This window comes from Oncorhynchus gorbuscha, linkage group LG19, assembly GCF_021184085.1.
Source record: "Oncorhynchus gorbuscha isolate QuinsamMale2020 ecotype Even-year linkage group LG19, OgorEven_v1.0, whole genome shotgun sequence".
In the NCBI taxonomy this organism is placed as follows: domain Eukaryota; kingdom Metazoa; phylum Chordata; class Actinopteri; order Salmoniformes; family Salmonidae; genus Oncorhynchus; species Oncorhynchus gorbuscha.
The window spans coordinates 16,092,534-16,120,421 of record NC_060191.1 but is presented as its reverse complement, the minus strand read 5'-3'; the positions used below and the strand labels follow the sequence as shown (position 1 = coordinate 16,120,421).

At 44.9% G+C, this 27,888-nt stretch overlaps 1 protein-coding gene across 1 annotated transcript in view; it reads left to right on the top strand.

Annotated features, from left to right (window-relative positions):
• The window catches only part of LOC124006178 (dynein axonemal heavy chain 5-like), a 74,622-nt gene that overhangs the window by 30,564 nt on the left and 16,170 nt on the right, over positions 1-27,888 (top strand). The window contains 30 exon segments of the mRNA XM_046316013.1: positions 143-381; positions 514-754; positions 970-1,169; positions 1,668-1,821; positions 2,063-2,226; positions 3,102-3,258; positions 3,420-3,632; positions 4,084-4,308; positions 4,609-4,781; positions 6,877-7,049; positions 7,649-7,836; positions 8,163-8,357; positions 9,092-9,226; positions 9,445-9,552; positions 14,922-15,075; positions 15,225-15,371; positions 15,757-15,998; positions 16,136-16,312; positions 18,133-18,337; positions 20,483-20,625; positions 23,218-23,352; positions 23,602-23,724; positions 23,884-24,097; positions 24,434-24,657; positions 25,121-25,319; positions 25,730-25,902; positions 26,196-26,326; positions 26,706-26,859; positions 26,999-27,266; positions 27,407-27,638. Coding sequence (XP_046171969.1) covers positions 143-381; positions 514-754; positions 970-1,169; positions 1,668-1,821; positions 2,063-2,226; positions 3,102-3,258; positions 3,420-3,632; positions 4,084-4,308; positions 4,609-4,781; positions 6,877-7,049; positions 7,649-7,836; positions 8,163-8,357; positions 9,092-9,226; positions 9,445-9,552; positions 14,922-15,075; positions 15,225-15,371; positions 15,757-15,998; positions 16,136-16,312; positions 18,133-18,337; positions 20,483-20,625; positions 23,218-23,352; positions 23,602-23,724; positions 23,884-24,097; positions 24,434-24,657; positions 25,121-25,319; positions 25,730-25,902; positions 26,196-26,326; positions 26,706-26,859; positions 26,999-27,266; positions 27,407-27,638 — 5,486 coding nt within the window.

The window sequence follows — 27,888 nt, the reverse complement described above, 5'->3', positions numbered from 1 at the left end:
AAAAAAATGTATTACTTACTTCTACCATATTTAACATAGATAAACAACATGCATGATTGTATTATTGTGTGTTGCATGGTTTTGGAAATGATATATGTGACCATTCATGCACTTTACTGTACTTTTCATTTTGTTCGGTCAGAATCGCTTTGACAACCTGTTCCGTAAGTACATCACCTACACTGGTGGAGAGGAGCTGTTTGGCCTGCCTGTGACCCAACACCCTCAGCTGCTGGAGATCAGGAGACAGCTCACCCTCCTCCAGAAGCTCTATGGACTCTACAACAGTGTCATCGACACCGTCAACGGCTACTATGACATCCTCTGGGCCGACATCCACATAGACAGGATCAATAACGAACTTCTTGACTTCCAGACGCGGTAAGGAAACCAAACTACAACCCAGACCATGAGAGACATTTACACAGAACTCACTGATGAATAATCTCATTGAGGATTTACATTTCCAAAAGGAAGTTAGATGTTCGTGTTATTTCACCCTCTCATTTCCAGTTGTCGCAAGCTGCCCCGTGCCCTGAAAGAGTGGAAGGCATTCCTTGACCTGAAGAAAAGTATAGATGAGTTCAACGAGTGTTGCCCCCTACTGGAACTGATGACCAACAAGGCCATGATGACGCGTCACTGGAAGAGAATCACAGAGGTGACAGGACACAGCTTCGAGGTGGAGACGGACACTTTCAAGCTGCGCAACATCATGGAAGCTCCGCTCCTCAAATGCAAAGAGGAAATTGAGGTGATTATGGATTTTTGTTGCTGTTGTTGGTGCTGAAACGCGGGTAGGATCCAGGTCATTTATTCTCTATAGCTGTACAACTACCGGTACTCCACTCACCATAACTATTCTGTACTGTCAATTGAGGGTAGAAAAAAAGGTTTGACCTCAATAGGACAAGTTGGTAAAACAAAGGTAAAATAAAGATAAATGTTGTTTGAACTCCCACTGGGCAGGATATTTGCATCAGTGCAGTGAAGGAGAGGGACATTGAGCAGAAGCTGAAGCAGGTGATTGCTGAGTGGGACAACAAGACGTTCACCTTCGCCAACTTCAAGACGCGAGGGGAGCTGCTACTGAGGGGCGACAGCACCGCTGAGATCATTACTAACATGGAGGACAGCCTCATGGTGTTGGGATCACTCATGAGTAACAGGTTAGACTAGAGACGTACTAGAGGCACAAATGACTTAGCCTGGAAATCTAGACTGATTTCTGCTTCATGTTTGTTTAACAATAGTTAAATGTAGCCTAAGTCAGTCTTAATTTTGAGGCAACAAATGACCTGGGGGTTCGGAGTGATATATGATTTCTTGTCAATTGTTTATTATATTGCAGCACAGGAGGTTGATGGCACCTTCATTGGGGAGAACAGGCTCGTGGTAATGACTGGAGCGGAATCAGTGGAATGGTATCAAACACATGGTCTCCCGTTGTTTGATGCCATTCCATTTGCTCCGTTCCGGCCATTATTATGAGCCTCCTCAGCAGCCTTTGTTGTATTTCAACATCCAGTTGACTTGTCATCTAGAGTTCAACAGTTGTGTTGTTTGTGTTTAGACAGTTGTGTTTAGACTGGGGGTGCTTTGCATTGTACAGACATTTAGTGTTTGTGTACTGTAGAAGTCAATGATTGACTCAGATGATGACACAGGTACAACACGCCATTCAAGCCCCAGATCCAGAAATGGGTTCAGAACCTTTCCAATACCACTGACATCATAGATAACTGGATGACTGTCCAGAACCTGTGGATCTACCTCGAGGCTGTGTTCGTTGGAGGGGACATAGCCAAACAGCTACCCAAGGTAAGAACAAATTCATTGACTTTTCATCTGAAAACATGTCTTTAACCTTACGCTATTAATCAATTTGACTTATAAAGCCCTTCTTATGTCAGCTGATGTCACAAAGTGCTGGGGTTCCACAATTTCGGGAACTTTTACAGTGCCCTGGTTTTTCAGAAATCACGTTTTTTGGGGTGGGGAAACCCAGGAACTTTTTGCAAACTTTGGAATGACAATGTAGTGTGAATCATCTGAATGACAGGAGGCGAAACGTTTCTCCAACATCGACAAGTCCTGGGTGAAGATCATGACGCGGGTCCATGAGATGCCCAACGTGGTGCAGTCATGTGTGGGGGATGAGACCATGGGACAGCTGTTGCCTCACCTGCTGGAACAACTGGAGATCTGTCAGAAGTCTCTGACTGGGTAAGTCTATCTGAATGTTTCTCACTGGGTAAGTCTATCTGAATGTCTATCATAAGTTTCTCACTGGGTGAGTCTGTCTGGAGGTCTGTCAGAAGTCTCTGGGTAAGTCTGTCTGGAGGTCTGCCAGAAGTCTCTGGGTGAGTCTGTCTAGAGGTCTGGGTAAGTCTGTCTGGAGGTCTGTCAGAAGTCTCTGGGTGAGTCTGTCTAGAGGTCTGGGTAAGTCTGTCTGGAGGTCTGTCAGAAGTCTCTGGGTACGTTTGTCTGGAGGTCTGTCAGAAGTCTCTGGGTAAGTCTGTCTGGAGGTCTGCCAGAAGTCTCTGGGTGAGTCTGTCTAGAGGTCTGGGTAAGTCTGTCTGGAGGTCTGTCAGAAGTCTCTGGGTGAGTCTGTCTAGAGGTCTGGGTAAGTCTGTCTGGAGGTCTGTCAGAAGTCTCTGGGTACGTTTGTCTGGAGGTCTGTCAGAAGTCTCTGGGTAAGTCTGTCTGGAGGTCTGCCAGAAGTCTCTGGGTGAGTCTGTCTAGAGGTCTGGGTAAGTCTGTCTGAAGGTCTGTCAGAAGTCTCTGGGTGAGTCTGTCTAGAGGTCTGGGTAAGTCTGTCTGGAGGTCTGTCAGAAGTCTCTGGGTACGTTTGTCTGGAGGTCTGTCAGAAGTCTCTCACTGGGTAGGCCTATACTTATACTTTGAATTTGTTTTAAATAGTTGAATTGAAAGTATTCATGTACCAGTATGACACCTTCCAAGTTTCCCGGCGTTGTACATTGATATCTTGATGATGATTTTTTTAGGGGGTAGATCAGCTTTAATATTGCGGATAGATTGTAGCTTCTGGCTATCCAGTTTTCAACCCTTGGTGGTGTGTGTGATTGTGTGACTGATAGGTACTTGGAGAAGAAGCGTCTGCTGTTCCCTCGGTTCTTCTTTGTGTCTGACCCGGCCCTGCTGGAAATACTGGGCCAAGCCTCGGACTCCCACACCATCCAGGCCCACCTGCTCAACGTCTTTGACAACATTAAATGTGTCCGCTTCCATGACAAGGTACAGTAACGCACAGACAGACATATCATTTTTTTCTACAATTATCTACAATTTTTTTTCTGCAAGTTACTTATTTGACTATTAGAGGTATTTGTCCTTCTGCAATAGTAACTACCCCAGATTCAGCAACATCAATAGTATCTGCTCTTCTGTCTCCACAGATGTACGACCGGATCCTGGCCATCTCGTCCAGGGAGGGGGAGACGGTAGAGCTGGATCGGCCGGTGACGGCTGAAGGGAACGTGGAGGTCTGGCTAAACGCCCTGCTGAAGGAATCCCAGAGGTCTCTTCACCTGGTCATCAGACAGGCTGTCCTGGCCATCCAGGACTCAGGCTTCCAGCTCATTGAGTTCCTGGACTCTTTCCCTGCTCAGGTGGGGAGACATGGGATACATCCTAAATGCCACCCTATTACATAGTCCACTACTTTTGACCCAGGTCCTGTTCAAAAGTAGTGCACTATATAGGGAATAGGCTGCAATTTGTGACACAGTCCTGGTCTTAGGGTCATCATTCATTCTCTTTTTTATAATGGAATAGATTACCTTAACCTTGGAGCAATGGCCTTGTAGTTAGACTTTCCCATGCCTATGTTTCATTACTCAATACCTGATGAAGGATTACTGCTTTTCTGAAATTATCCTCCATTATTATATAACTGAAACTGATCTTCACCTTATCCAAATTCCAGACTTTCCTGATTTTATACATTGTCCTGATTACAGCCCTGATTGATAGGAAGACATGGAAGCCAGGAAAGATGACTTTAAGCTCTTTCATTGATGTCCTATCATGATGTCCTCTCTTTCTGACTCCATCAACCAGGTTGGTCTGCTGGGAGTCCAGATGATCTGGACCAGAGACTCAGAGGAGGCCCTGACCAACGCCCGCTACGACCGTAAGATCATGCCCAAGACCAACCAGTTCTTCTTGGAGTTTCTCAACACCCTGATAGACATGACCACTAAAGACCTGGCCCCAATGGAGCGGGCCAAGTATGAGACACTCATAACCATCCATGTACACCAGAGGGACATCTTTGATGACCTGGTGAGTGGACTGGAATCACAAACTGACTCAGTGGCTAAAATAGTACTTCAACCCTAAAGGTCCCTTTGTGTATAAACTGAAGGTAATAATAGCTGTTGTGTAACATATTTGTGAACTTTTGGCAAACTGTTCCACCAAATATTTTCTGATTAGAGCGTGGTAGAGTCTGAGAATATCAATTTGAGTTTCCCCTGGTATTCAAATCACATTTGACGAGTCATTTGCGGTTTTATGAATTTCATAGGCTTTGGCAATGCTTTGTTTCCAGAGTGGTTTCTCTTTCCCCCTGCTCTCCCTCAGTGTCGCCTGCATATCAAAAGCCCTACAGACTTTGAGTGGCTGAAGCAGTGTCGTTTCTACTTCAATGAGGACTCTGACAAGATGATCATCAACATGACTGACGTAGGCTTCATCTATCAGAATGAGTTCCTGGGCTGCACTGACAGACTGGTCATCACCCCTCTCACTGACAGGTAGGGACTAACTAGTCATCACCCCTCTCACTGACAGGTAGGGACTAACTAGTCATCACCCCTCTCACTGACAGGTAGGGACTAACCAGTCATCACCCCTCTCACTGACAGGTAGGGACTAACTAGTCATCACCCCTCTCACTGACAGGTAGGGACTAACTAGTCATCACCCCTCTCACTGACAGGTAGGGACTAACTAGTCATCACCCCTCTGACTGACAGGTAGGGACTAACTTGTCATCACCCTCTCACTGACAGGTAGGGACTAACCAGTCATCACCCCTCTGACTGACAGGTAGGGACTAACTAGTCATCACCCCTCTCACTGACAGGTAGGGACTAACTAGTCATCACCCCTCTCACTGACAGGTAGGGACTAACTAGTCATCACCCCTCCCACTGACAGGTAGGGACTAACCAGTCATCACCCCTCCCACTGACAGGTAGGGACTAACTAGTCATCACCCCTCCCACTGACAGGTAGGGACTAACTAGTCATCACTGACAGGTAGGGACTAACTAGTCATCACCCCTCACTGACAGGTAGGGACTAACTAGTCATCACCCTCTCACTGACAGGTAGGGACTAACTAGTCATCACCCTCTCACTGACAGGTAGGACTAACCAGTCATCACCCCTCTCACTGACAGGTAGGGGGACTAACTAGTCATCACCCCTCCCACTGACAGGTAAGGACTAACCAGTCATCACCCCTCTGACTGACAGGTAGGGACTAACTGGTCATCACCCCTCTCACTGACAGGTAGGGACTAACTAGTCATCACCCCTCTGACTGACAGGTAAGGACTAACCAGTCATCACCCCTCTGACTGACAGGTAGGGACTAACTGGTCATCACCCCTCTCACTGACAGGTAGGGACTAACTCGTCATCACCCCTCTGACTGACAGGTAGGGACTAACTCGTCATCACCCCTCTGACTGACAGGTAGGGACTAACTAGTCATCACCCCTCCCACTGACAGGTAGGGACTAACTAGGGTCATCACCCCTCTGACTGACAGTCATCACCCCCCACTGACAGGTAGGGACTAACTAGTCATCACCCCTCTGACTGACAGGTAGGGACTAACTAGTCATCACCCCTCTGACTGACAGGTAGGGACTAACCAGTCATCACCCCTCTGACTGACAGGTAAGGACTAACTAGTCATCACCCCTCTCACTGACAGGTAGGGACTAACTAGTCATCACCCCTCTGACTGACAGGTAGGGACTAACTAGTCATCACCCCTCTGACTGACAGGTAGGGACTAACTAGTCATCACCCCTCTGACTGACAGGTAAGGACTAACTAGTCATCACCCCTGTGACTGACAGGTAGGGACTAACTAGTCATCACCCCTCTGACTGACAGGTAGGGACTAACTAGTCATCACCCCTCTGACTGACAGGTAGGGACTAACTAGTCATCACCCCTCTGACTGACAGGTAGGGACTAACTAGTCATCACCCCTCTGACTGACAGGTAGGGACTAACTAGTCATCACCCCTCTGACTGACAGGTAGGGACTAACTAGTCATAGGGACTAACAGTCATCACCCCTCTGACTGACAGGTGACAGGACTAACCAGTCATCACCCCTCTCACTGACAGGTAGGGACTAACTAGTCATCACCCCTCTGACTGACAGGTAGGGACTAACTAGTCATCACCCCTCTCACTGACAGGTAGGGACTAACTAGTCATCACCCCTCTCACTGACAGGTAGGGACTAACTAGTCATCACCCCTCTGACTGACAGGTAAGGACTAACCAGTCATCACCCCTCTGACTGACAGGTAAGGACTAGGAAGTGGCTCCACCTCCACTCTAATAGCTTAACCAGTTATCATGCATTTTGGGAAAAAAGGGCACCATACACTTGTGGCACTAAAAATGTACAGGTTTTTGTGACAAACTATTGCTAGGAGACACTAGAGTGCAGTGCTGCACACACATTGCAGTAACCAGTCTACCATTACCACAGCCAAGCCTAACTTTTTAGTGCCCACAAGTGTATGGTGTATCACATTGAATATCTTTGGGTGATTATCCTTGATATACCTTTTCCTTGGTGTGTGTTTGTCCCAGGTGCTACATCACACTGGCCCAGGCTCTGGGGATGAGTATGGGAGGAGCCCCGGCCGGCCCTGCAGGGACAGGGAAGACTGAGACCACTAAAGACATGGGCCGCTGCCTGGGGAAGTACGTGGTGGTCTTCAACTGCTCCGACCAGATGGACTTCAGAGGACTGATCTTTAAAGGTAGGAGCTTCTACTCATATTGCCTGGTCCCAAATACATTTGTGCTCTCTTGCCAACTCCTGTCCCATTTGCATGACAATGACCATAGGAGTTGGATATATGTAAAGGATTTGGGGGGATTATAGGCTATATAAGATGTCACTCATATTACTGTTTATTACTGTAAAGAGAATGATGATCTCAACCTAATGAACAGTGTAATTTTGTGTGTCTTTGTGTTGATTTGCAGGTCAGACTCTTGGGGTTGTTTTGAATGAGGAGTTTAATGTGAAGAGTGATGTGTAAAGTTGTGTTGATTGACAGGTCGGGCTCTTGGGATTGTTTTGAATGAGGAGTATAATGTGAAGAGGGATGTGTAATGTTGTGTTGATTGACAGGTCGGGCTCTTGGGATTGTTTTGAATGAGGAGTATAATGTGAAGAGGGATGTGTAATGTTGTGTTGATTGACAGGTCGGGCTCTTGGGATTGTTTTGAATAAGGAGTATAATGTGAAGAGTGATGTGTAATGTTGTGTTGATTGACAGGTCGTGCTCTTGGGATTGTTTTGAATGAGGAGTTTAATGTGAAGAGTGATGTGTAATGTTGTGTTGATTGACAGGCCTAGCCCAGTCGGGCTCGTGGGGCTGTTTTGATGAGTTCAACCGTATTGACCTATCAGTGCTCTCCGTGGCGGCCCAGCAGATCGCCATCGTGCTTACCTGCAAGAAGGAGCGCCGCAAGAACTTCATCTTCACCGACGGAGACAACGTGGAAATGAATCCCGAAATCGGCATCTTCCTGACTATGGTTATTATTATTAGCCGTCTAAAACTACTCCCTGTAGAAACCCCTTCACAAACGCTTTGCCAAGTAGAGCTTCATTTAAAGTACTTCTGAAAGGAATAGTGAATTCTTGTCTTAAAGAAGATTAACTGAAACTAGTCCGAATCAGACAAGGTTTATTATTACTTTGAGGATGTTAGTCATAGACTTTGTTTTGCATTTTCATAACATCAATCATCTGTAGTACACTATGTTCATGGCAGGTCATCATTGTAAATAAGAAATTATTCTTAACATTCTCACATGGTTAAATAAAGATTTGATTATTAAATGCTTTTGCCCCCCATCAGAACCCGGGCTACGCAGGTCGTCAGGAGCTTCCAGAGAACCTGAAGATCAACTTCCGCTCAGTGGCCATGATGGTCCCAGACCGTCAGATCATCATCCGGGTCAAGCTGGCCAGCTGTGGCTTCATAGACAACATAGAGCTGGCCAGGAAGTTTTTCACCCTCTACAAACTGTGTGAGGAGCAGCTCTCCAAGCAGGTCAGCTATGAAATGAAATGTAACTACTGTAGATATTTCAATGAGAGCTGAACACAAGATATACATTTTAGTAGTTCCATATAAGTAAACAATCAAGTCAAGTGAAATGTTATTTAACGGTATCATCACAGGCTCAAATCACTATTTGAATTATTTTTTACCCTTTTTCTCCCCAATGTTGTGGTATCCAATTGGTAGTTGCAGTCTTGTCTCATTGTTTTTAGTAGCTACTATCTTGTCACATTGATACAACTCCCGTACGGACTTGGGAGAGGCGAAGATTGAGAGCCGTGCGTTCTCTGAAACTGTAAACCTGGCGACCGTGTCAGTGTGCACTGCAACCCGTACGCCACAGGAGTCGCTAGTGCGCGATGGGACAAGGACATCCCTGCCGCCCAAACCCTCCCCTAACCCGGACAACGGCAATTGTGCACTGCCCCATGGGTCTCGCGGTCACGGCTGTATGTGACAGAGCCTGGACTCAAACCCAGAATCTCTAGTGGCACTGCAATGCAGTGCTTGAGACCACTGCACCACTCGGGATAATTAATATACCACCTGTCAGGTGGATAGATTAACACATTTGTGGAACCAACAGTTTACATGTTGCATTTATATTTTTTGTTCAGTATAAAAACAACCAAACTGTCCATGTATGTGTTGATTATGATCTTTGTGTAGTTCATAGTTCTATTTCCATACAATCCATGTTGGGTTCACTCTCTGTTTTTAAGGTGCATTACGACTTTGGCCTCCGAAACATTTTGTCAGTTCTGCGAACACTGGGGGCAGGGAAACGAGCGAACCCCAACGACACAGAATCTACCATCGTCATGAGGGTTCTCAGAGATATGAACCTGTCCAAGCTGGTGAGTACAGTCAGTCAGATACACAGGACATTCTCCTCGAAATCAACTGCCATTTTAGACAATCCGTTTTTTTTACGCACCATTAAGTGTTACAGATTGTTATTTTTATCATATACTATTCTGTAATACATGAATAATGATTTCATCTTCAGTGAGGTGCAACATAACAGAAGTGGCATCATGGTTAACTTCACTGACATAATACTATGTGTTGACAGATAGATGAAGATGAGCCATTGTTCCTCAGCCTGATAGAGGACCTCTTCCCTGGGATCCAGCTGGATAAAGCAGGCTACCCAGAGCTGGAGACAGCTATCGACAAACAGGTGAGAGGACATTTTATATAGCATAATCCTTCAGAGTGACACAGATAATTTTCGATCTACATGTAGTTTCTCACAATCCTCCTCCTCACACTGCTTCTCTTCTCTCCTGTTTCTTCTCCTTTCCCCTACAGTACATTTCAGTCATTTATGTCATGTTTGTCATTTATTATCATGTCTTGTCCCTGTCTCCCATTCTATTCGTTTCCACTCTGCTGGTCTTATTTGGTTCTTTAACTCCTTCTATCCCTCTCACTGACCCCTCCCTCTCTCACTAGTCGCTCTCCCTCTCACTGACAGGTCCCAGGTTCCTATTCCCCTAATCATCATTTAGTCTTCCACCCTGTTCCTGACTGACAGATTAGAGTCCCTAATTCCTTTGTGTTCCCCCTGTGACTGTTCCAGGTAGTATTCACCATGCTGTGATCACCCCTCCTGACTGTTTTTGCAGGTAGCCCTGTCCTGTCGTGTTTTTTGCCATCATCCCTCTGACTGAGCAGGTGGGACTAACTAGGCATCACCCCTCTGACTGACAGGTCTGTGGACTAACTCCAGTCATCACCCCTCTGATTTCTGATTCCCAGGTTTGGACTTAAATAAACTCTGTTTCATCTTTGGGTCCTCCACCTGCATGACAGAAGGAAGGACCAAGGAATGGACCCAGCGACTGGACAGACGCTCGTTACACTGCCGTCGAGATCCAGTTAGCCATGCATTTTGGGCAACACGAGCACCATACACTTGTGCCATGCCGTGGAGAAAATGTACAGGTTTCCGACAAACTATTCTCTGGACACCAGAGTGCAGTGCTGCCACCACACATTGCCGAGCCTAACCAGGGTTAATAACCATGCTACCGGGCAGCCCAAGTGCCTAACTTTTTTGCTCACGCAGTGTGAGATTGGTGTATCAACCCAACAATATCTTTGGGTGATTGTCCTTGTCATTTCACCTTTTCCTCGAGAATGGGGCACAGTTTGTCCCAGGGGTGCTAACAAGTTCCAGAACTTTAAAGAGGAGGATCTGGGGATCAGTTTTTGGGGGGAGGCTTCTAGGGCCCTGGCTTGGCGGTCCATAACGGATTATTCTATTGAGTTTCGCACCCTTGCTGCCTCTAGTGAGTGGAACGAGCCGGCGCTGCTCGCTCGTTTTCTGGAGGGACTGAGACCACTAAAGACATGAGATTCTCTGCCTGGGGAGGTTCCTTCAGATGTGGTCTTCAATTGCTCCGCCAGATGGACTTCAGAGGACGGGAGGATCTTTAAAGGAAGGAGCTTCATCAATTGCCTGGTCCCAAACCATTTGTCTCCTGCCAACTCCTGGCTTTGACTGAGCCAATGCAGCTGGGAGTTGGATATATGTAAAGGAGAGGGAACGGAGGATTATGCGGAGTTGCTGGACATTAAGATGTTAACATGTCCAGTATTACTGCTCATTTATTACTGTGAAGAGAATGCAACTGATCTCAACCTAATCAAAGTCCTGTAATTTTGTGCGGTCCACTTTGTGGATTTGCCGGTCAGACTCTTGGGGTTGTTTTGAATGAGGAGTTTAATGTGAAGAGTGATGTGTAAAGTTGTGTTGATTGACAGGTCGGGCTCTTGGGATTGTTTTGAATAAGGAGTATAATGTGAAGAGTGATGTGTAATGTTGTGTTGATTGACTGGTCGGGCTCTTGGGATTGTTTTGAATGAGGAGTATAATGTGAAGAGTGATGTGTAATGTTGTGTTGATTGACAGGTCGTGCTCTTGGGATTGTTTTGAATGAGGAGTATAATGTGAAGAGTGATGTGTAATGTTGTGTTGATTGACAGGTCGTGCTGATTGGGTATTGTTTTGAATGAGGAGTTTAATGTGAAGAGTGATGTGTAATGTTGTGTTGATTGACAGGCCTAGCCCAGTCGGGCTCGTGGGGCTGTTTTGATGAGTTCAACCGTATTGACCTATCAGTGCTCTCCGTGGCGGCCCAGCAGTCATCAGCCTTCGAGATTCTGCAGGGAGCCAGGTGCTTAGAAGGAGCGCCGCAAGAACTTACCATCTTCACCGCATCAGAGAGACAACGTGGAAATGAATCCGTTAGGGCATTTTGAGTACCGGGCATCTTCCTGACTATGGTTATTATTATTAGCCGTCTATAAACTACTCCCATGCTAGAAACCCCTTCACAAACGATTTTGCTCAAGTAGAGCTTCATTTAACGTTACTTCTGAAAGGAATAGTGAATTCTTGTCTTAAAGAAGATTAAGTGAAACTAGTCGAATCAGACAAGGTTTTATTATTACTTTGAGGATGTTAGTCATAGACTTTGTTTTGCATTTTCATAACATCAATCATCTGTAGTACACTATGTTCATGGCAGGTCATCATTGTAAATAAGAAATTATTCTTAACAGTCTCACATGGTTAAATAAAGATTTGATTATTAAATGCTTTTGCCCCCATCAGAACCCTGACGTCACTAGACAATTCGTCAGGAGCTTCCAGAGAACCTGAAGATCAACTTCCGCTCAGTGGCCATGATGGTTCATCCAGACTTCCCAGACCGTCAGATCATCATCCGGTCAAGCTGGCCAGCTGTGGCTTCATAGACAACATAGAGCTGGCCAGGAAGTTTTTCACCCTCTACAAACTGTGTGAGGAGCAGCTCTCCAAGCAGGTCAGCTATGAAATGAAATGTAACTACTGTAGATATTTCAATGAGAGCTGAACACAAGATATACATTTTAGTAGTTCCATATAAGTAAACAATCAAGTCAAGTGAAATGTTATTTAACGTGTATCATCACAGGCTCAAATCACTATTTGAATTATTTTTTTACCCCTTTTTCTCCCCAATGTTGTGGTATCCAATTGGTAGTTGCAGTCTTGTCTCATTGTTTTTAGTAGCTACTATCTTGTCACATTGATACAACTCCCCGTACGGACTTGGGAGAGGCGAAGATTGAGAGCCGTGCGTTCTCTGAAACTGTAAACCTGGCGACCGTGTCAGTGTGCACTGCACCCGGTACGCCACAGGAGTCGCTAGTGCGCGATGGGACAAGGACATCCCTGCCGCCCAAACCCTCCCCTAACCCGGACAACGGCAATTGTGCACTGCCCCATGGGTCTCGCGGTCACGGCTGTATGTGACAGAGCCTGGACTCAAACCCAGAATCTCTAGTGGCACAGATAGCACTGCAATGCAGTGCTTGAGACCACTGCACCACTCGGGATAATTAATATACCACCTGTCAGGTGGATAGATTATCTTGACAAAGGAGAAATGCTCACTAACAGGGATGTAAACACATTTGTGGAACCAACAGTTTACATGTTGCATTTATATTTTTTGTTCAGTATAAAAACAACCAAACTGTCCATGTATGTGTTGATTATGATCTTTGTGTAGTTCATAGTTCTATTTCCATACAATCCATGTTGGGTTCACTCTCTGTTTTTAAGGTGCATTACGACTTTGGCCTCCGAAACATTTTGTCAGTTCTGCGAACACTGGGGGCAGGGAAACGAGCGAACCCCAACGACACAGAATCTACCATCGTCATGAGGGTTCTCAGAGATATGAACCTGTCCAAGCTGGTGAGTACAGTCAGTCAGATACACAGGACATTCTCCTCGAAATCAACTGCCATTTTAGACAATCCGTTTTTTTTACGCACCATTAAGTGTTACAGATTGTTATTTTTATCATATACTATTCTGTAATACATGAATAATGATTTCATCTTCAGTGAGGTGCAACATAACAGAAGTGGCATCATGGTTAACTTCACTGACATAATACTATGTGTTGACAGATAGATGAAGATGAGCCATTGTTCCTCAGCCTGATAGAGGACCTCTTCCCTGGGATCCAGCTGGATAAAGCAGGCTACCCAGAGCTGGAGACAGCTATCGACAAACAGGTGAGAGGACATTTTATATAGCATAATCCTTCAGAGTGACACAGATAATTTTCGATCTACATGTAGTTTCTCACAATCCTCCTCCTCACACTGCTTCTCTTCTCTCCTGTTTCTTCTCCTTTCCCCTACAGTACATTTCAGTCATTTATCTCTTATCCAGGGCGAATTACATGTGCAATTAGGGTTAAGTTCCTTGCTCAAGGGTACATCAACATATTTTTCTCCTCGTCACCTCAGGGATTCGAGCCAGCGACGTTTTGGTTACTGTCTTAAGCGCAAGGCTACATGCTGCCCCCACAGTATAATACAGAGTTTAAGGGATGAATCTCGTCTTGGTATTAGCCTTAATACCATAGTAGCATAAAACCTTTTTTCGATCTAAATGTGAGGTAAGGATTATTTGTATTAACATGAAGATTTGACCTCACTCTCTTCCATTGTTCTCCATACTGTAGGTGGAGGAGTCTGGTCTCATAACATGAAGAGTTCACCTCACTCTCTTCCATTGTTCTCCATACTGTAGGTGGAGGAGTCTGGTCTCATAACATGAAGAGTTCCCCTCACTCTCTTCCATTGTTCTCCATACTGTAGGTGGAGGAGTCTGGTCTCATAACATGAAGAGTTCCCCTCACTCTCTTCCATTGTTCTCCATACTGTAGGTGGAGGAGTCTGGTCTCATAACATGAAGAGTTCCCCTCACTCTCTTCCATTGTTCTCCATACTGTAGGTGGAGGAGTCTGGTCTCATAACATGAAGAGGTCACCTCACTCTCTTCCATTGTTCTCCATACTGTAGGTGGAGGAGTCTGGTCTCATAACATGAAGAGTTCCCCTCACTCTCTTCCATTGTTCTCCATACTGTAGGTGGAGGAGTCTGGTCTCATAACATGAAGAGTTCCCCTCACTCTCTTCCATTGTTCTCCATACTGTAGGTGGAGGAGTCTGGTCTCATAACATGAAGAGTTCCCCTCACTCTCTTCCATTGTTCTCCATACTGTAGGTGGAGGAGTCTGGTCTCATAACATGAAGAGTTCACCTCACTCTCTTCCATTGTTCTCCATACTGTAGGTGGAGGAGTCTGGTCTCATAACATGAAGAGGTCACCTCACTCTCTTCCATTGTTCTCCATGCTGTAGGTGGAGGAGTCTGGTCTCATAACATGAAGAGGTCACCTCACTCTCTTCCATTGTTCTCCATACTGTAGGTGGAGGAGTCTGGTCTCATAACATGAAGAGTTCCCCTCACTCTCTTCCATTGTTCTCCATACTGTAGGTGGAGGAGTCTGGTCTCATAACATGAAGAGGTCACCTCACTCTCTTCCATTGTTCTCCATACTGTAGGTGGAGGAGTCTGGTCTCATAACATGAAGAGTTCACCTTACTCTCTTCCATTGTTCTCCATACTGTAGGTGGAGGAGTCTGGTCTCATAACATGAAGAGTTTCTCTTATTCCTGTGTGTTCCATACTGTAGGTGGCAGAGGCAGGTCTGATCAGCCACCCTCCATGGAAGCTGAAGGTGATTCAGCTGTTTGAGACCCAGAGGGTCCGCCATGGCATGATGGCCCTGGGGCCCAGCGGAGCAGGAAAAACCACCTGCATTCACACCCTGATGAGAGCCATGACAGGTAAGAAACATCCCCATCAAAACACTGGACTCATTTGACCTTATTTGCTACCTCATGGCAGTCATACTAAACTAAAATGCACAGACATTTACATGCACAGACATTTGTCCCTGTGTTAAGTTAATTTGTCTGTGTGTTTGCACCCACAGACTGCGGCCAGCCACACAGAGAGATGCGTATGAACCCCAAAGCGATCACCGCCCCTCAGATGTTTGGCCGCCTAGATGTAGCTACCAATGACTGGACTGACGGCATCTTCTCTACCCTGTGGAGGAAGACCCTGAGAGCCAAGAAAGGTGAGACGGACACCTCTTATTTCATATTTTTAGATCTTGTGTGTTTTTGTTATACTTTGTTATTGTGAGTATTGCATTGTTATTGATTAATACCCATTGTTAGGGTTACGAGAAAGGCATTTCACTGTACTTGAAAGAAATACGCATGCAAAGTTACTCATGCTTTACATCTGCTAGAGCATGAACCCACAAATAGTACATCCCGTATAGTCTCTATGGAATTCACATAGAACAATGGGTCAGACCATTTTCACCCATCTCTATTTCCTTATGTTTTCTCTATCTTTTTACTAAAAGTGATGTTCTAATACCTTTCTCTGACCTCCATAGTTGATTTTGATTAGTTTAATAAGCAGACTGGTTCTAATGTCTCTCTCTTCTGCAGGGGAGCACATCTGGATAGTACTAGATGGACCAGTAGATGCTATCTGGATAGAGAACCTCAACTCTGTACTGGATGACAACAGGACTCTGACCCTGGCCAATGGAGACAGGATCCCCATGGCCCCCAACTGCAAGATTGTGTTTGAGCCCCACAACATTGACAACGCCTCGCCTGCCACCGTGTCTCGTAATGGAATGGTGTTCATGAGCTCGTCTGTGCTCAACTGGAGCCCCATTCTGGAGGTGGGCACGGGAACATTCTCTCACTCTTTATCAGTGGATGAAAATGTGTGTGTGCATCTGTGTGTGTGTGCATATTTGTGTGTGTGTGTGTGTGTGTCTTTGTCGACATGTATACATGTGTGTTTGTCCCCATGCAGGGCTGGCTGAAGAAGCGTTCCCGTCAGGAGGGAGAGGTGCTGAGAGAGCTGTTCTCCGCTTCCTTCCCAGAGCTCTACCGGTTCACTGTTCACTGTCTGGAGCACAAGATTGACATGCTGGAGGCCTTCGTCATCATGCAGAGCATCAACATGCTGCAGGGCCTCATCCCCGCCAAGGTAGGCACCTGAAACCTCGATACTCCGACCATATTAAAAAACCCTGCAGAAGGGGGATAATATATGTACATCACTGAGCTCTATGAATACTGTTGAAGTAAATTGCCCCACATTCCTCATAGAAACTAAATGGAATGTTCTAATGCCTAACTAATTGAATTCATCCTGTCATTGTGATTCCTGAAGCACTCTGATTTTCAATTACTGTTGGACTATAACTCTCTGGACTCTGCATCTACAGTGGCTTGCGAAAGTATTCATCTCCTTGGCATTTTTCCTATATTTATGCCTTACAACCTGGATTTAAAATATATTTTTTTGTGGGTTTGAATAATTTGATTTACACAACATGCCCACCACTTTGAATATGCAAAATATGTTTTATTGTGAAACAAGAAATAAGACAAAAAAACAGAATGCATAACTATTCACCCCCCAAAGTCGATACTTTGTAAAGCTCTATTGAGGTATGTCTCTATAAGCTTGCACATCTAGCCACTGGGATTATTGCCCATTCATCAAGGAAAAACTGCTCCAGCTCCTTGAAGTTGGATGGGTTCCGCTGGTGTACAGAAATATTTAAGTCCTACAACAGATTCTCAGTTGGATTGAGGTCTGGGCTTTGACTAGGCCATTCCAAGACATGTAAATGTTTCCCCTTAAATCACTCAATTTAGTATGCTTAGGGTTATTATCCTGATGGAAGGTGAACCTCCGTCCCAGTCTCAAATCTCTGCAAGACTGACACAGGTTTCCTTCAAGAATTTCCCTGTATTTAGCGCCATCCACCATTCCTTCCATTCTGACCAGTTTCCCAGGCCCTGCCGATGAAATAACATCCCCACAGCATGATGCTGCCACCACATTTCACTGTTGGGATGATGTTCTCGGGGTGATGAGAGGTGTTGGGTTTGCGCCACAGACATAGTGTTTTCCTTGATGTCCAAAAAGCTCAATTTTAGTCTCATCTGACCAGAGTACCTTCTTCCATATGTTTGGGGAGTCTCCCACATGCCTTTTGGTGAACACCAAATGGGTTTGCTTATTATTATTTCTGGCCACTCTTCCGTAAAGCCTTAAAGTGGCTTAAAGTGGTCTGTGGGACAGATACCCCAATCTCCGCTGTGGAGCTTTGCAGGTCCTTCAGGGTTATTTTTGGGCTCTTTGTTGCCTCTCTGATTAAGGCCCTCCTTGCCTGGTCCGTGGGTTTTGGTGGGCGGTCCTCTCTTTGCAGGTTTGTTGTGGTGCCATATTCCATTTTTAATAATGGATTTAATGGTGCTCTTTGGGATGTTCAAAGTTTCAAATATATTTTATAACCCAATCCTGATCTGTACTTCTCCACAACTTTGTCCCTGACTTGTTTGGAGAGCTCCTTGGTTTTCATGGTGCTTCTTGCTTGGTGGTGCCCCTTGCTTAGTGGTGTTGCAGACTCTGGGGCCTTTCAGAATTATGTGACGTCTGAAGGTAGTTGGTTGCACCAGATCTTATTTAGAGGCTTCATAGCAAAGGGGGTGAATATATATGTATGCCCCACTTTTTCGTTTTTTCATTTCTCTTCACCAATTTGGACTATTTTGTGTATGTCCATTACATGAAATCCAAATAAAAATCAATTTAAATTACAGGTAGTAATGCAACAAAATAGGAAAAATGCCAAGGGTGATGAATACTTTTGCAAGGCACTGTATGTGAGGGTGGAATTCCATTTCCCTTTACTGTAGTTGACTGATTCATTTGAGTGCCAATTATGTAGATAAAGCTTTAGAAGGGTTTTGGTACATTATGTTGTGTTGATAGTGACTGTTGTTGTGTTCCAGGAGCAGTGTGGGGAGGTGTCCAGGCAGCATGTGGAGCGTCTCTATGTGTTTGCTCTCATGTGGAGCATCGGAGCTTTACTGGAGCTGGAAGACAGGAGGAAAATGGAGAGCTGGCTCCGTGGCAACGACAACATCCATCTGGACCTCCCAGACATACCATCAGACAGCGAGGACACCATGTTCGACTACCACGTCACTACAGACGGTGAGGGGTACATGTTCAGTAGACAGACTCCACAAAATCACAACACACACTCAGTCCTCTTTTTACTGTTATGGAAGATACAGTGAACAAAAATATAAACACAACATACATGTATAGTGTTGGTCCCATGTTTCATGAGCTGAAATAAAAGATCCCAGAAATGTTCCATATGCACAAAAATCGTAGGTTTACATCTCTGTTAGTGAGCATTTCTCCTTTGCCAATATAATCAATCCATCTGACAGGTATGGCATATCAATAAGCTGAATAAAGAGCATGATCCATACACAGGTGCACCTTGTGCTGGGGACAATAAATGGCCAATCTAAAATGTGCAGTTTTTTCACAAAACACAATGACACCGATGTCTCATGTTTTGAGGGAGCGTGCATTTGGCCTGCTGACTGCAGGAATGCCAGAATTGCCAGAGAATTTAATGTTCATACCACACTGTACCATAAGCTGCCTCCAACATAATTTTAGAGAATTTGGCAGTATGTCCAACTGGCCTCGCAACCGCATACCATGTGTAACCACGCCAGCGCAGGACCTCCTCATCCGTCTTCTTCACCTGCGGGATCGTCTGAGACCAGCCACCTGGACAGCTGATAGAAGTGTGGGTTTGCACAACCTAAGAAGTTCTGCACAAACAGTCAGTGATCATCTCAGGGAAGCTCATCTGCATGCTCACCGTCCTCACCAGGGTCTTGACATGACTTCAGATTGGCGTCGTAACCGACTTCAATGGACAAATGCTAGCCTTCGGTAGCCACTGGCACACTGGAGAAGTGTGCTCTTCATGGATGAATCCCGGTTTCAACTGTACCGTGTAGATGGCAGACAGCGTGTATGGCGTCGTGTGGGCGAGCCATGTCAACGTCGTGAACAGAGTGCCCAATTGCGGCAGTGGGCTTATAGTATGGGCAGGCATAAGCTACGGACAACGGCAATTTGAATCCCCAGAGATACTGTGAGGAGATCCTGAGGCCCATTGTCGTGCCATTCATCTGCTGCCATCACCCCTTGTTTCAGCATGATAATGCACGACCCCATGTCAAAAGGATCTGTACAAAATTCCTGGAAGCTGAAAATGGCCCAGTTCTTCCATGGCCTGCATACTCACTAGACATGTCACCCATTGAGCAAGTTTGGGATGCTCTGGATCGACGTCTACAACAGCGTGTTCCAGTTCCCGCCAATATCCAGCAACTTCGCACAGCCATTGAAGATGAGAGGGACAACATTCCACAGGCCACAATCAACAGCCTGATCAGCTCTATGCAAATGAGATATATCGCGCTAGATCTGGTCACCAGATGCTGACTGGTTTTTCAATCCACACCCCTTCTTTTTTTAAAGGTATCTGTTACCAACAGATGTATATCTGTATTCGCAGTCATGTGAAATCAATAGATTAGGGCCTAATGAATTTATTTCAACTGACTGATTTCCTTATATGAACTGCAACTCAGGAAAATCTTTGAAATTGTTGTGTTTGTTTTTGTTCAGTGTAGATCATATTGAACTTTCACAGTGCTCTTGCTCAATTAAAAATATCACCATCAGATCTCTCATTAAACCATCAATATGCGTTAAATTCACCCACACAGCTGATGTTGGTGTTACCTTAGTCCTGCTTGCTACGTTATGTTCACCCTCCGGTGGATATTATCATCAGTAAAATGTTGTCCTTTTTGAACAGAATAAGGGTCATTTATCTATTTGACAGTCATTCCGTACAACTGAACTAAAGTATTTCCAGCTGAGGACATCGTGGATGGTGAAAATTCCATCTGAGGACATCGTGGATGGTGAAAATTCCATCTGAGGACATCGTGGATGGTGAAAATTCCAGCTGAGGACATCGTGGATGGGGAAAATTCCAGCTGAGGACATTGTGGATGGTGAAAATTCCAGCTGAGGACATTGTGGATGGGGAAAATTCCAGCTGAGGACATTGTGGATGGGGAAAATTCCAGCTGAGGACATCGTGGATGGGGAAAATTCCAGCTGAGGACATCGTGGATGGGGAAAATTCCAGCTGATGACATCGTGGATGGGGAAAATTCCAGCTGAGGACATCGTGGATGGTGTTCATGATGCTCGTATTATTTGTTTTTCAATGACTTATTCTTGTATGTGCAGGTCAGTGGGTCCACTGGAACACACGGGTAGAGGAGTACGTCTACCCATCAGACATCACCCCAGAGTATGGATCCATCCTGGTCCCCAACGTAGATAATGTCCGCACTGACTTCCTCATCCAGACCATCGCCAAACAGGGCAAGGTGAGTGTCCATATTCACAAAGGGTCTCTGAGTAGTAGTGCTGATCTAGGATCAAGTCCCCTTTGTACACTATACAAAAGTATGTGGACACGCCTTCAAATAGGTGGATTCGGCTATTTCAACCACACCCATTGTTGACACCCATTGTTGACAGAATTGACAAATTCAGCACACAGCCATGAAATCTCCATAGACAAACATTGGCAGTAAAATGGCCTTACGGAAGAGCTCAGTGACTTTCAACGTGGCACTGACATAGCATGACACCTTTCCAACAAGTCAGTTCGCCAAATGTCTGCCCCAGTCAATTGAAAGTGCTGTTATTGTGTAGTGTCTAGGAGCAACAATGGCACAGCCACGAAGTGGTAGGCCACATAACTCACAGAACGGGACCGGCACGTTCTGAAGCTCATAAAGATTGTCTGTACTCTGTTGCAACACTCACTACTGAGTCAGACGGACTAATCTGGGTTTGGCCGAATGCATAGGGCTAACTGTAACGTTTGGTGGAGGAGGAATATTGGTCTGGGGCTGTTTTTCATGGTTCGGGCTAGACCCCTTAGTTCCAGTGAAGGGAAATCTTTTTTAACGCTACAGTATTAAATGACATTCTAGACGATTCTGTTCTTCCAACTTTGTGGCAACAGTTTAGGGAAGACCCTTTCCTGTTTCAGCATGACAATGTCCTTGTGCACAAAGCGAAGTCCATACAGAAATAGTTTGTTGAGATCGATGTTATAGAAGCTGACTGGGCTACATGGAGCACTAATCTCAACCCCATCGATCACCCTTGGGATGAATTGGAACACCGACTGTGAGCAGGGCCTAATCGCCCAATATCAGTGCCTGACCTCACCAATGCTCTTGTAGCTGAAATCCCTGCAGCAATGTTCCAACATTTAGTGGAAAGCCTTCCCAGAAGAGTGGAGGCTATTATAGCAGCAAAGGGGGATCAACTCCATATTAATGCCCATGATTCCGGAAGGAGATGTTCAATGAGCAGGTGCCCACATACTTTTGGTCATGTAGTGTATGTACAGTACATTCTTAAAGTATTCAGACCCCTTACCCTTTTCACATTTTGTTACATTACAGCCTTATTCTGAAATTGATAAAATGCATTGTTTTCCTCATCAATCTACACACAATACCACATAATGACAGAGCGAAAAGAGGTTTTTACAAATGTTTACAAATGTATTAAAACAATAAAACAGAAATACCTTTATTTACATAAGTATTCAGACCCTTTGCTATGAGACTTGAAATTGAGCTCAAGTGCATCATGTTTCCATTGATCATCCTTGAGATTTTTCTACAGGAGTCCACCTGTGGTAAATTTAATTGATTGGACATGATTTGGAAAGGCACACATCTGTCTATATAAGGTCCCACAAAAACCAAGCCATGACGTCGAAGGAATTGTCCGTAGAGCTCAGAGACAGGATTGTGTCAAGGTACAGGCCTGGAGAAGGGTACCAAAAAATGTCTGCAGCATTGAAGGTCCCCAAGAACACAGTGGCCTCCATCATTCTTAAATAAAAAAGTTTGGAACTGCCAAGACTCTTCCTAGAGCTGGCCACCCGGCCAAACTGATCAATCAGGGGAGAAGGCCCTTGGTCAGGGAGGTGACCAAGAACCCGATGGTCACTGATAGAGCTCCGGAGTTCCTCTGTGGAGATGGGATAATCTTCCAGAAGGACAACCATCTCTGCAGCACTCCACCAATCAGGCCTTTATGTTAGAGTGGCCAGACGGAAGCCACTCCTCAGTAAAAGGCACATGACAGCCCGCTTGGAGTTTGCCAAAAGGCACCCAAAGGACTCTCAGACCATGAGAAACAAGATTGAAGACCAAGATTGAACTCTGGCACCATCCCTACGGTGAAGCATGGTGGTTGCAGCATCATGCTGTGGGGATGTTTTTCACCGGCAGGGACTGGGAGACGAGTTAGGATCGAGGGAACGGAGCAAAGTACAGAGAGATCCTATTCCAGAGTGCTCAGGACCTCAGACCTAAGCACACAGCCAAGACAACGCAGGCGTGACTTCGGTACAAGTCTCTGAAAGTCCTTGAGTGGCCCAGTCAGAGCCCGGACTTGAACCCGATCGATCAACTTTGGAGAGACCTGAAAATAGCTGTGCATCGACGCTCCCCATCCAACCTGACAGAGCTTGAGAGGATCTGCGGACAAGAATGGGAGAAACTCCCAAAATACAGGTGTGCCAAGCGTCATACACAAGAAGACTCAAGGCTGTAATCGCTGCCAAAGGTGCTTCAACAAAGTACTGAGTAAAGGGTCTGAACACTTAAGTTAATTTGATATTTCAGTTTTCATTTTTAATACATTTGTTTAAAAAAATCTAAACTGTTTTTGCTTTGTTATTATGGGGTATTGTGTCCATTTTATATTTAGGCTGTAACGTAAGCACTGTATATTCTTATTGTAATCTAAACTGATCCTATATTAGCAATCCTGTTCTGAGTGGGCAAGTATTGTTAATTTGGCTTGTACATGGAGGATAAATGACCCCCTAGCCATGTGATCATGGTCAGATCTTCAAGAATAATTCCTTCCTCGTTTTGTCACAGGCTGTGTTGTTGATCGGAGAGCAAGGTACAGCCAAGACCGTCATCATCAAGGGATACATGTCAAAGTACGATCCCGAAACTCACATGGCCAAGAGTCTCAACTTCTCCTCTGCCACAACTTCACTCATGTTCCAGGTATTACACCTCCAAAACAACACCACACACTTCCTGCTCTTTACACTAACTTTTCGACTTTTAGATGGGTAGGACTTTCTAAGATCAGTTGTGAATAAATGTTTTCCAGTCACTTTTCAGTAAGTTTATCTGACTACTTCAGGTCTAGGCGCAATTTATTTACAGTAACAATACTTCAAATGTGTGTTTTGTTCTCTTATTCACTGTCTGTAAAGATGAAACGCCCAATCTTTCTTTCCTTCTCTCCAGCGGACTGTGGAGAGCTATGTGGACAAGCGGATGGGCACCACCTACGGCCCTCCTGCAGGGAAGAAGATGTCTATCTTTGTGGACGACATCAACATGCCAGTCATCAACGAATGGGGAGATCAGGTCGGACTCAAACTCAGCATTAAATCACCATAACGAATGCCCAAAAATTACAGTTTTACAATTTGTTTTCCTGGGAAACCTTACCATATGAAATTGCAATCCAAGAGTGAACAGATTATTCAGCCATTTTACCTAATAATTTGACTCACCCTGCTTTAGGTTACCAATGAGATAGTCCGCCAGCTGATGGAACAGAACGGGTTCTTCAATCTGGAGAAGCCAGGGGAGTTCACCAATATAGTGGACATCCAGTTCCTGGCAGCGATGATCCACCCAGGGGGAGGCCGCAACGACATCCCCCAGAGACTGAAGAGGCAGTTCTCCATCTTCAACTGCACCCTGCCCTCCAACGCATCCATCGACAAGATATTTGGTGGGTTTGGCTCCTTTAAAAACTCTGGAATTGCATCTGTGTGGAGACTCTATGGTTTATCTTCTTGATCAGTGTGGGTTTCCCTCTCCCCCTTTAGCATATTTCAAAAAGAAAATGTATGAATACCCTGTCATTTGAGTTATCTGTACTACTTCTCATCCATTTACAATGGTCTTGTTTGACTATATTAGATATATATATATACATATATAATTACACCATTATATATCTCTCTAAACAAAAACACTATTTTCTTTCACTTATTTACCTCAATGCTTCGACCACCTTCACGTCGTCAACCCCTTTTCCCCTCACCTCATTTATTTCCCTGACCAGGAGTCATCGGGACAGGACACTACTGTGCCCGGCGAGGCTTCACAGAAGAGGTGCGTGGAACTGTGGCCAAGCTGGTGCCGCTGACCCGTCGGCTGTGGCAAATGACCAAGGTCAAGATGCTGCCCACTCCGGCCAAGTTCCACTACATCTTCAACCTCAGAGACTTGTCCAGAGTATGGCAGGGCATGCTCAACCCAACCGCTGAGGTGGTCAACTCTCTTACTGTGAGTCCATAAAAATGATTCCAGTAACACTTTATTTGGATAGTCCATCTGTAGATGTACTAGAAATATTTCAACTAACCTTAACCTTACCCTTACCCTAATTCTAAACCTAACCCTTACTGTAACCTTAGCGAGCAGCTGCTTATCAACAGATAGTTTGTTGATAATATGACATGCTCTACAGATGGACTATCCAGACTATCCAAAAGTGTGACTGATTCTTGAAAGACATTAACATAATCATTAACATAATCAATCAGTTAATCCAATACAACTAGAGGAATAAATATCAAAAGGTTTCTCACTGGATCCAGAGGTCTGAATGAACTGAGAAAATATAGCTATGCCTTCTGTCCTAAGTTACAGTAAGATTCTAGACATTTAATCAGCAGTCGTTCTGTGAATGTAGACTTAACATTTCCAAGAGCTAAAGTTTGTTTTATTTGGAACCTGTATGCTGTAGGTGTTGCTTCAGCTGTGGAAGCACGAGTGTAAGCGTGTGATCGCAGACCGGTTCACCATGCCAGAAGATGTAGCCTGGTTCGACAGGGCCCTGGCCAAGCTAGTAGAGGAGGAGCTAGGAGAGGAAGAGAGGGCTGTGGTCGACTCCGGAGTAGACGGCTACTTTGTTGACTTCCTAAGAGATGCTCCTGAAGCTACAGGTAAAGCCAGAGCACCAGGTACTGTATAGCCCCTTCACATACATACACTGTATCGATCCCGTGATCCTGCATGAGATAAGTCATTTACAGTTTCTGAACCCATATTATATATATTAAAATGTGCTGTATTTTTCTACCTTATACTAAGGATTCAAACAGTACATTCTAAGATGGTGTGTTTAGCTGTATTATTATGTTGTAGACACTGCAGTTTAAAAAGGGAGGTTATGTGTATAAATAAAATAATTATAAGGATATTAAATGTATGTATATATATATATATATACACAAAATAAATGTTTTATTTACATTCAAATTTCTACAATATTGCCAAATCAACATTAGCAGAGAGTTGGATCATTTGAATGAATAATCTGGCATTGACAATGACTCCCATTTGTTCCCACCAGGTGAGGAGCCAGAGGATACAGACTTTGAGATGCCCAAGGTGTATGAGCCCATCGAGTCACTTGAGAGCCTGATGGACAGGCTCAACATGTTCCTTGGCCAGTACAACGAGAGCATCAGAGGAGCTGGCATGGACATGGTGTTCTTCAGAGATGCTATGATACACCTTGTCAAGGTAGAGGGAAACTGTCATCATGTTCACCTATAGGTGTTTATGAGCAATTATTACCACCTTTGTCTTGCATTATAGTGCATTGTGTATAGCTCATAAGGTATTAAACACGTGTTTATATCACATTACAAAGAGGGTCTTCATAAAAGGTATTACTAAACATTCACATTGGAAGCTTTTGAAGGGCTTCGCTATCTTAAAGTCAGTCACCAATGAGTGTACACATCAAATCACTTGATATAAGAACGGAAAAGGTCTCTCCCACTCTAATACTCCGCCTGTCTGTCTGTCTGTAGATCTCCAGGATCATCCGCACCCCCAGAGGAAATTCCCTTCTGGTAGGAGTGGGGGGCTCAGGCAAGCAGAGCCTGACTAAACTGGCTTCCTTCATCGCCGGATACAAGACCTTTCAGATAACACTAACACGGTACAGACACACCCTCCAATATCTATACTAGCATACTACTACATACTTCATACTAAGTAGTATGCTAGGAAGGGTATTGGAACAGACACACGGTCTCATACACACAGCCTCTACAACTGTAACAGGTGTTTATCGTGTATTGAATGTGGTCATGCAGTTCTGTTGTCCTCCTGTAGATGGTAGCTTTGCTTGCATTTCTGCAAGTGCACAGTGACTCTCTGTCTTTCTTCGATTCCTCAAGCCCCTGTCCTCGCCTCCTTCTCGAAACGCATTGGAGGAATGGAGGAAATACTCATTGAGAAAGAGCTGAGAAAGATAGAAAAATATGTATTTTCACACCTTTGCTATCACCTGTAACATCCCTTTGTTCTGTCCTCAGTTCATACAACACTGCTAACCTGATGGAGGATCTGAAGGGTCTGTACAGGACAGCAGGCCAGCAGGGAAAAGGCATCAGCTTCATCTTCACTGATAACGAGATCAAGGACGAGTCTTTCCTGGAGTACATGAATAATGTGTTATCATCTGGGGAGGTCAGCACATTGATCACATGAACACACGTAAAACATTAGAGCATTTTCAAGAAGTTGTGTCAATTTGTGTTTGAGAAAAAAATATTTCACTCCATTAGAACTTGGATAACTGTTGTTATATATTATGCTGGTTTCTCAGGTGTCGAACTTGTTTGCTCGAGACGAAATTGACGAGATCATCAGTGACCTCATACCAGTCATGAAAAGAGAGTTTCCTCGCCGAACACTGACCAATGAGAACCTCCATGACTATTTTATGAGCAGGGTCAGACAGAACCTACACGTCGTTCTCTGCTTCTCTCCTGTTGGGGAAAAGTTCCGGAACAGAGCCCTGAAGTTCCCTGCCCTCATCTCTGGCTGCACCATGGACTGGTTCAGCCGCTGGCCCAAAGATGCTCTGATCGCAGGTGTGTGTGTGTGTGTGTGTGTGTGTCCGTTTGTGGGTATGCATGTGTTTTCGTCTCTGTGTATACACACATACAGTATAAATGTATGCTGCACACTTTAATAGGGATTTGCTTCAATCTCCAATCTGTGTGCTCTCCAGTGTCAGAGCACTTCCTGTCCACCTATGACATCGACTGTTCGACCGTGGTGAAGGGGGAGGTGGTGCAGTGTATGGGCTCCTTCCAGGACGGCGTGGCAGAGAAGTGTGTGGATTACTTCCAGAGGTACCGCCGCGCCACGCACGTCACTCCCAAGTCCTACCTCTCCTTCATCCAGGGATACAAGACCATCTATAAGGAGAAGCACTCCGAGGTGCAGACGCTGGCACACAGGTAATTACAGTACTTCCTTACTCTCTTAATGTTCTTTGTTCCTATGTGGAACATACGGCTTCACAGTACACCATGGTCTAAAAAATTGTAGATGTTTATCACAGCATGCTGTGTGTCTATCACGTGATTTTACATAATACTAGTATTATATAGTATTCTATATACCAATATATGGTGTATACTGTACTATATCACTCTTTTAGTATTCTGCCTTTCAGTCATCCTTTTACTCATTAGACCGAACTTACCT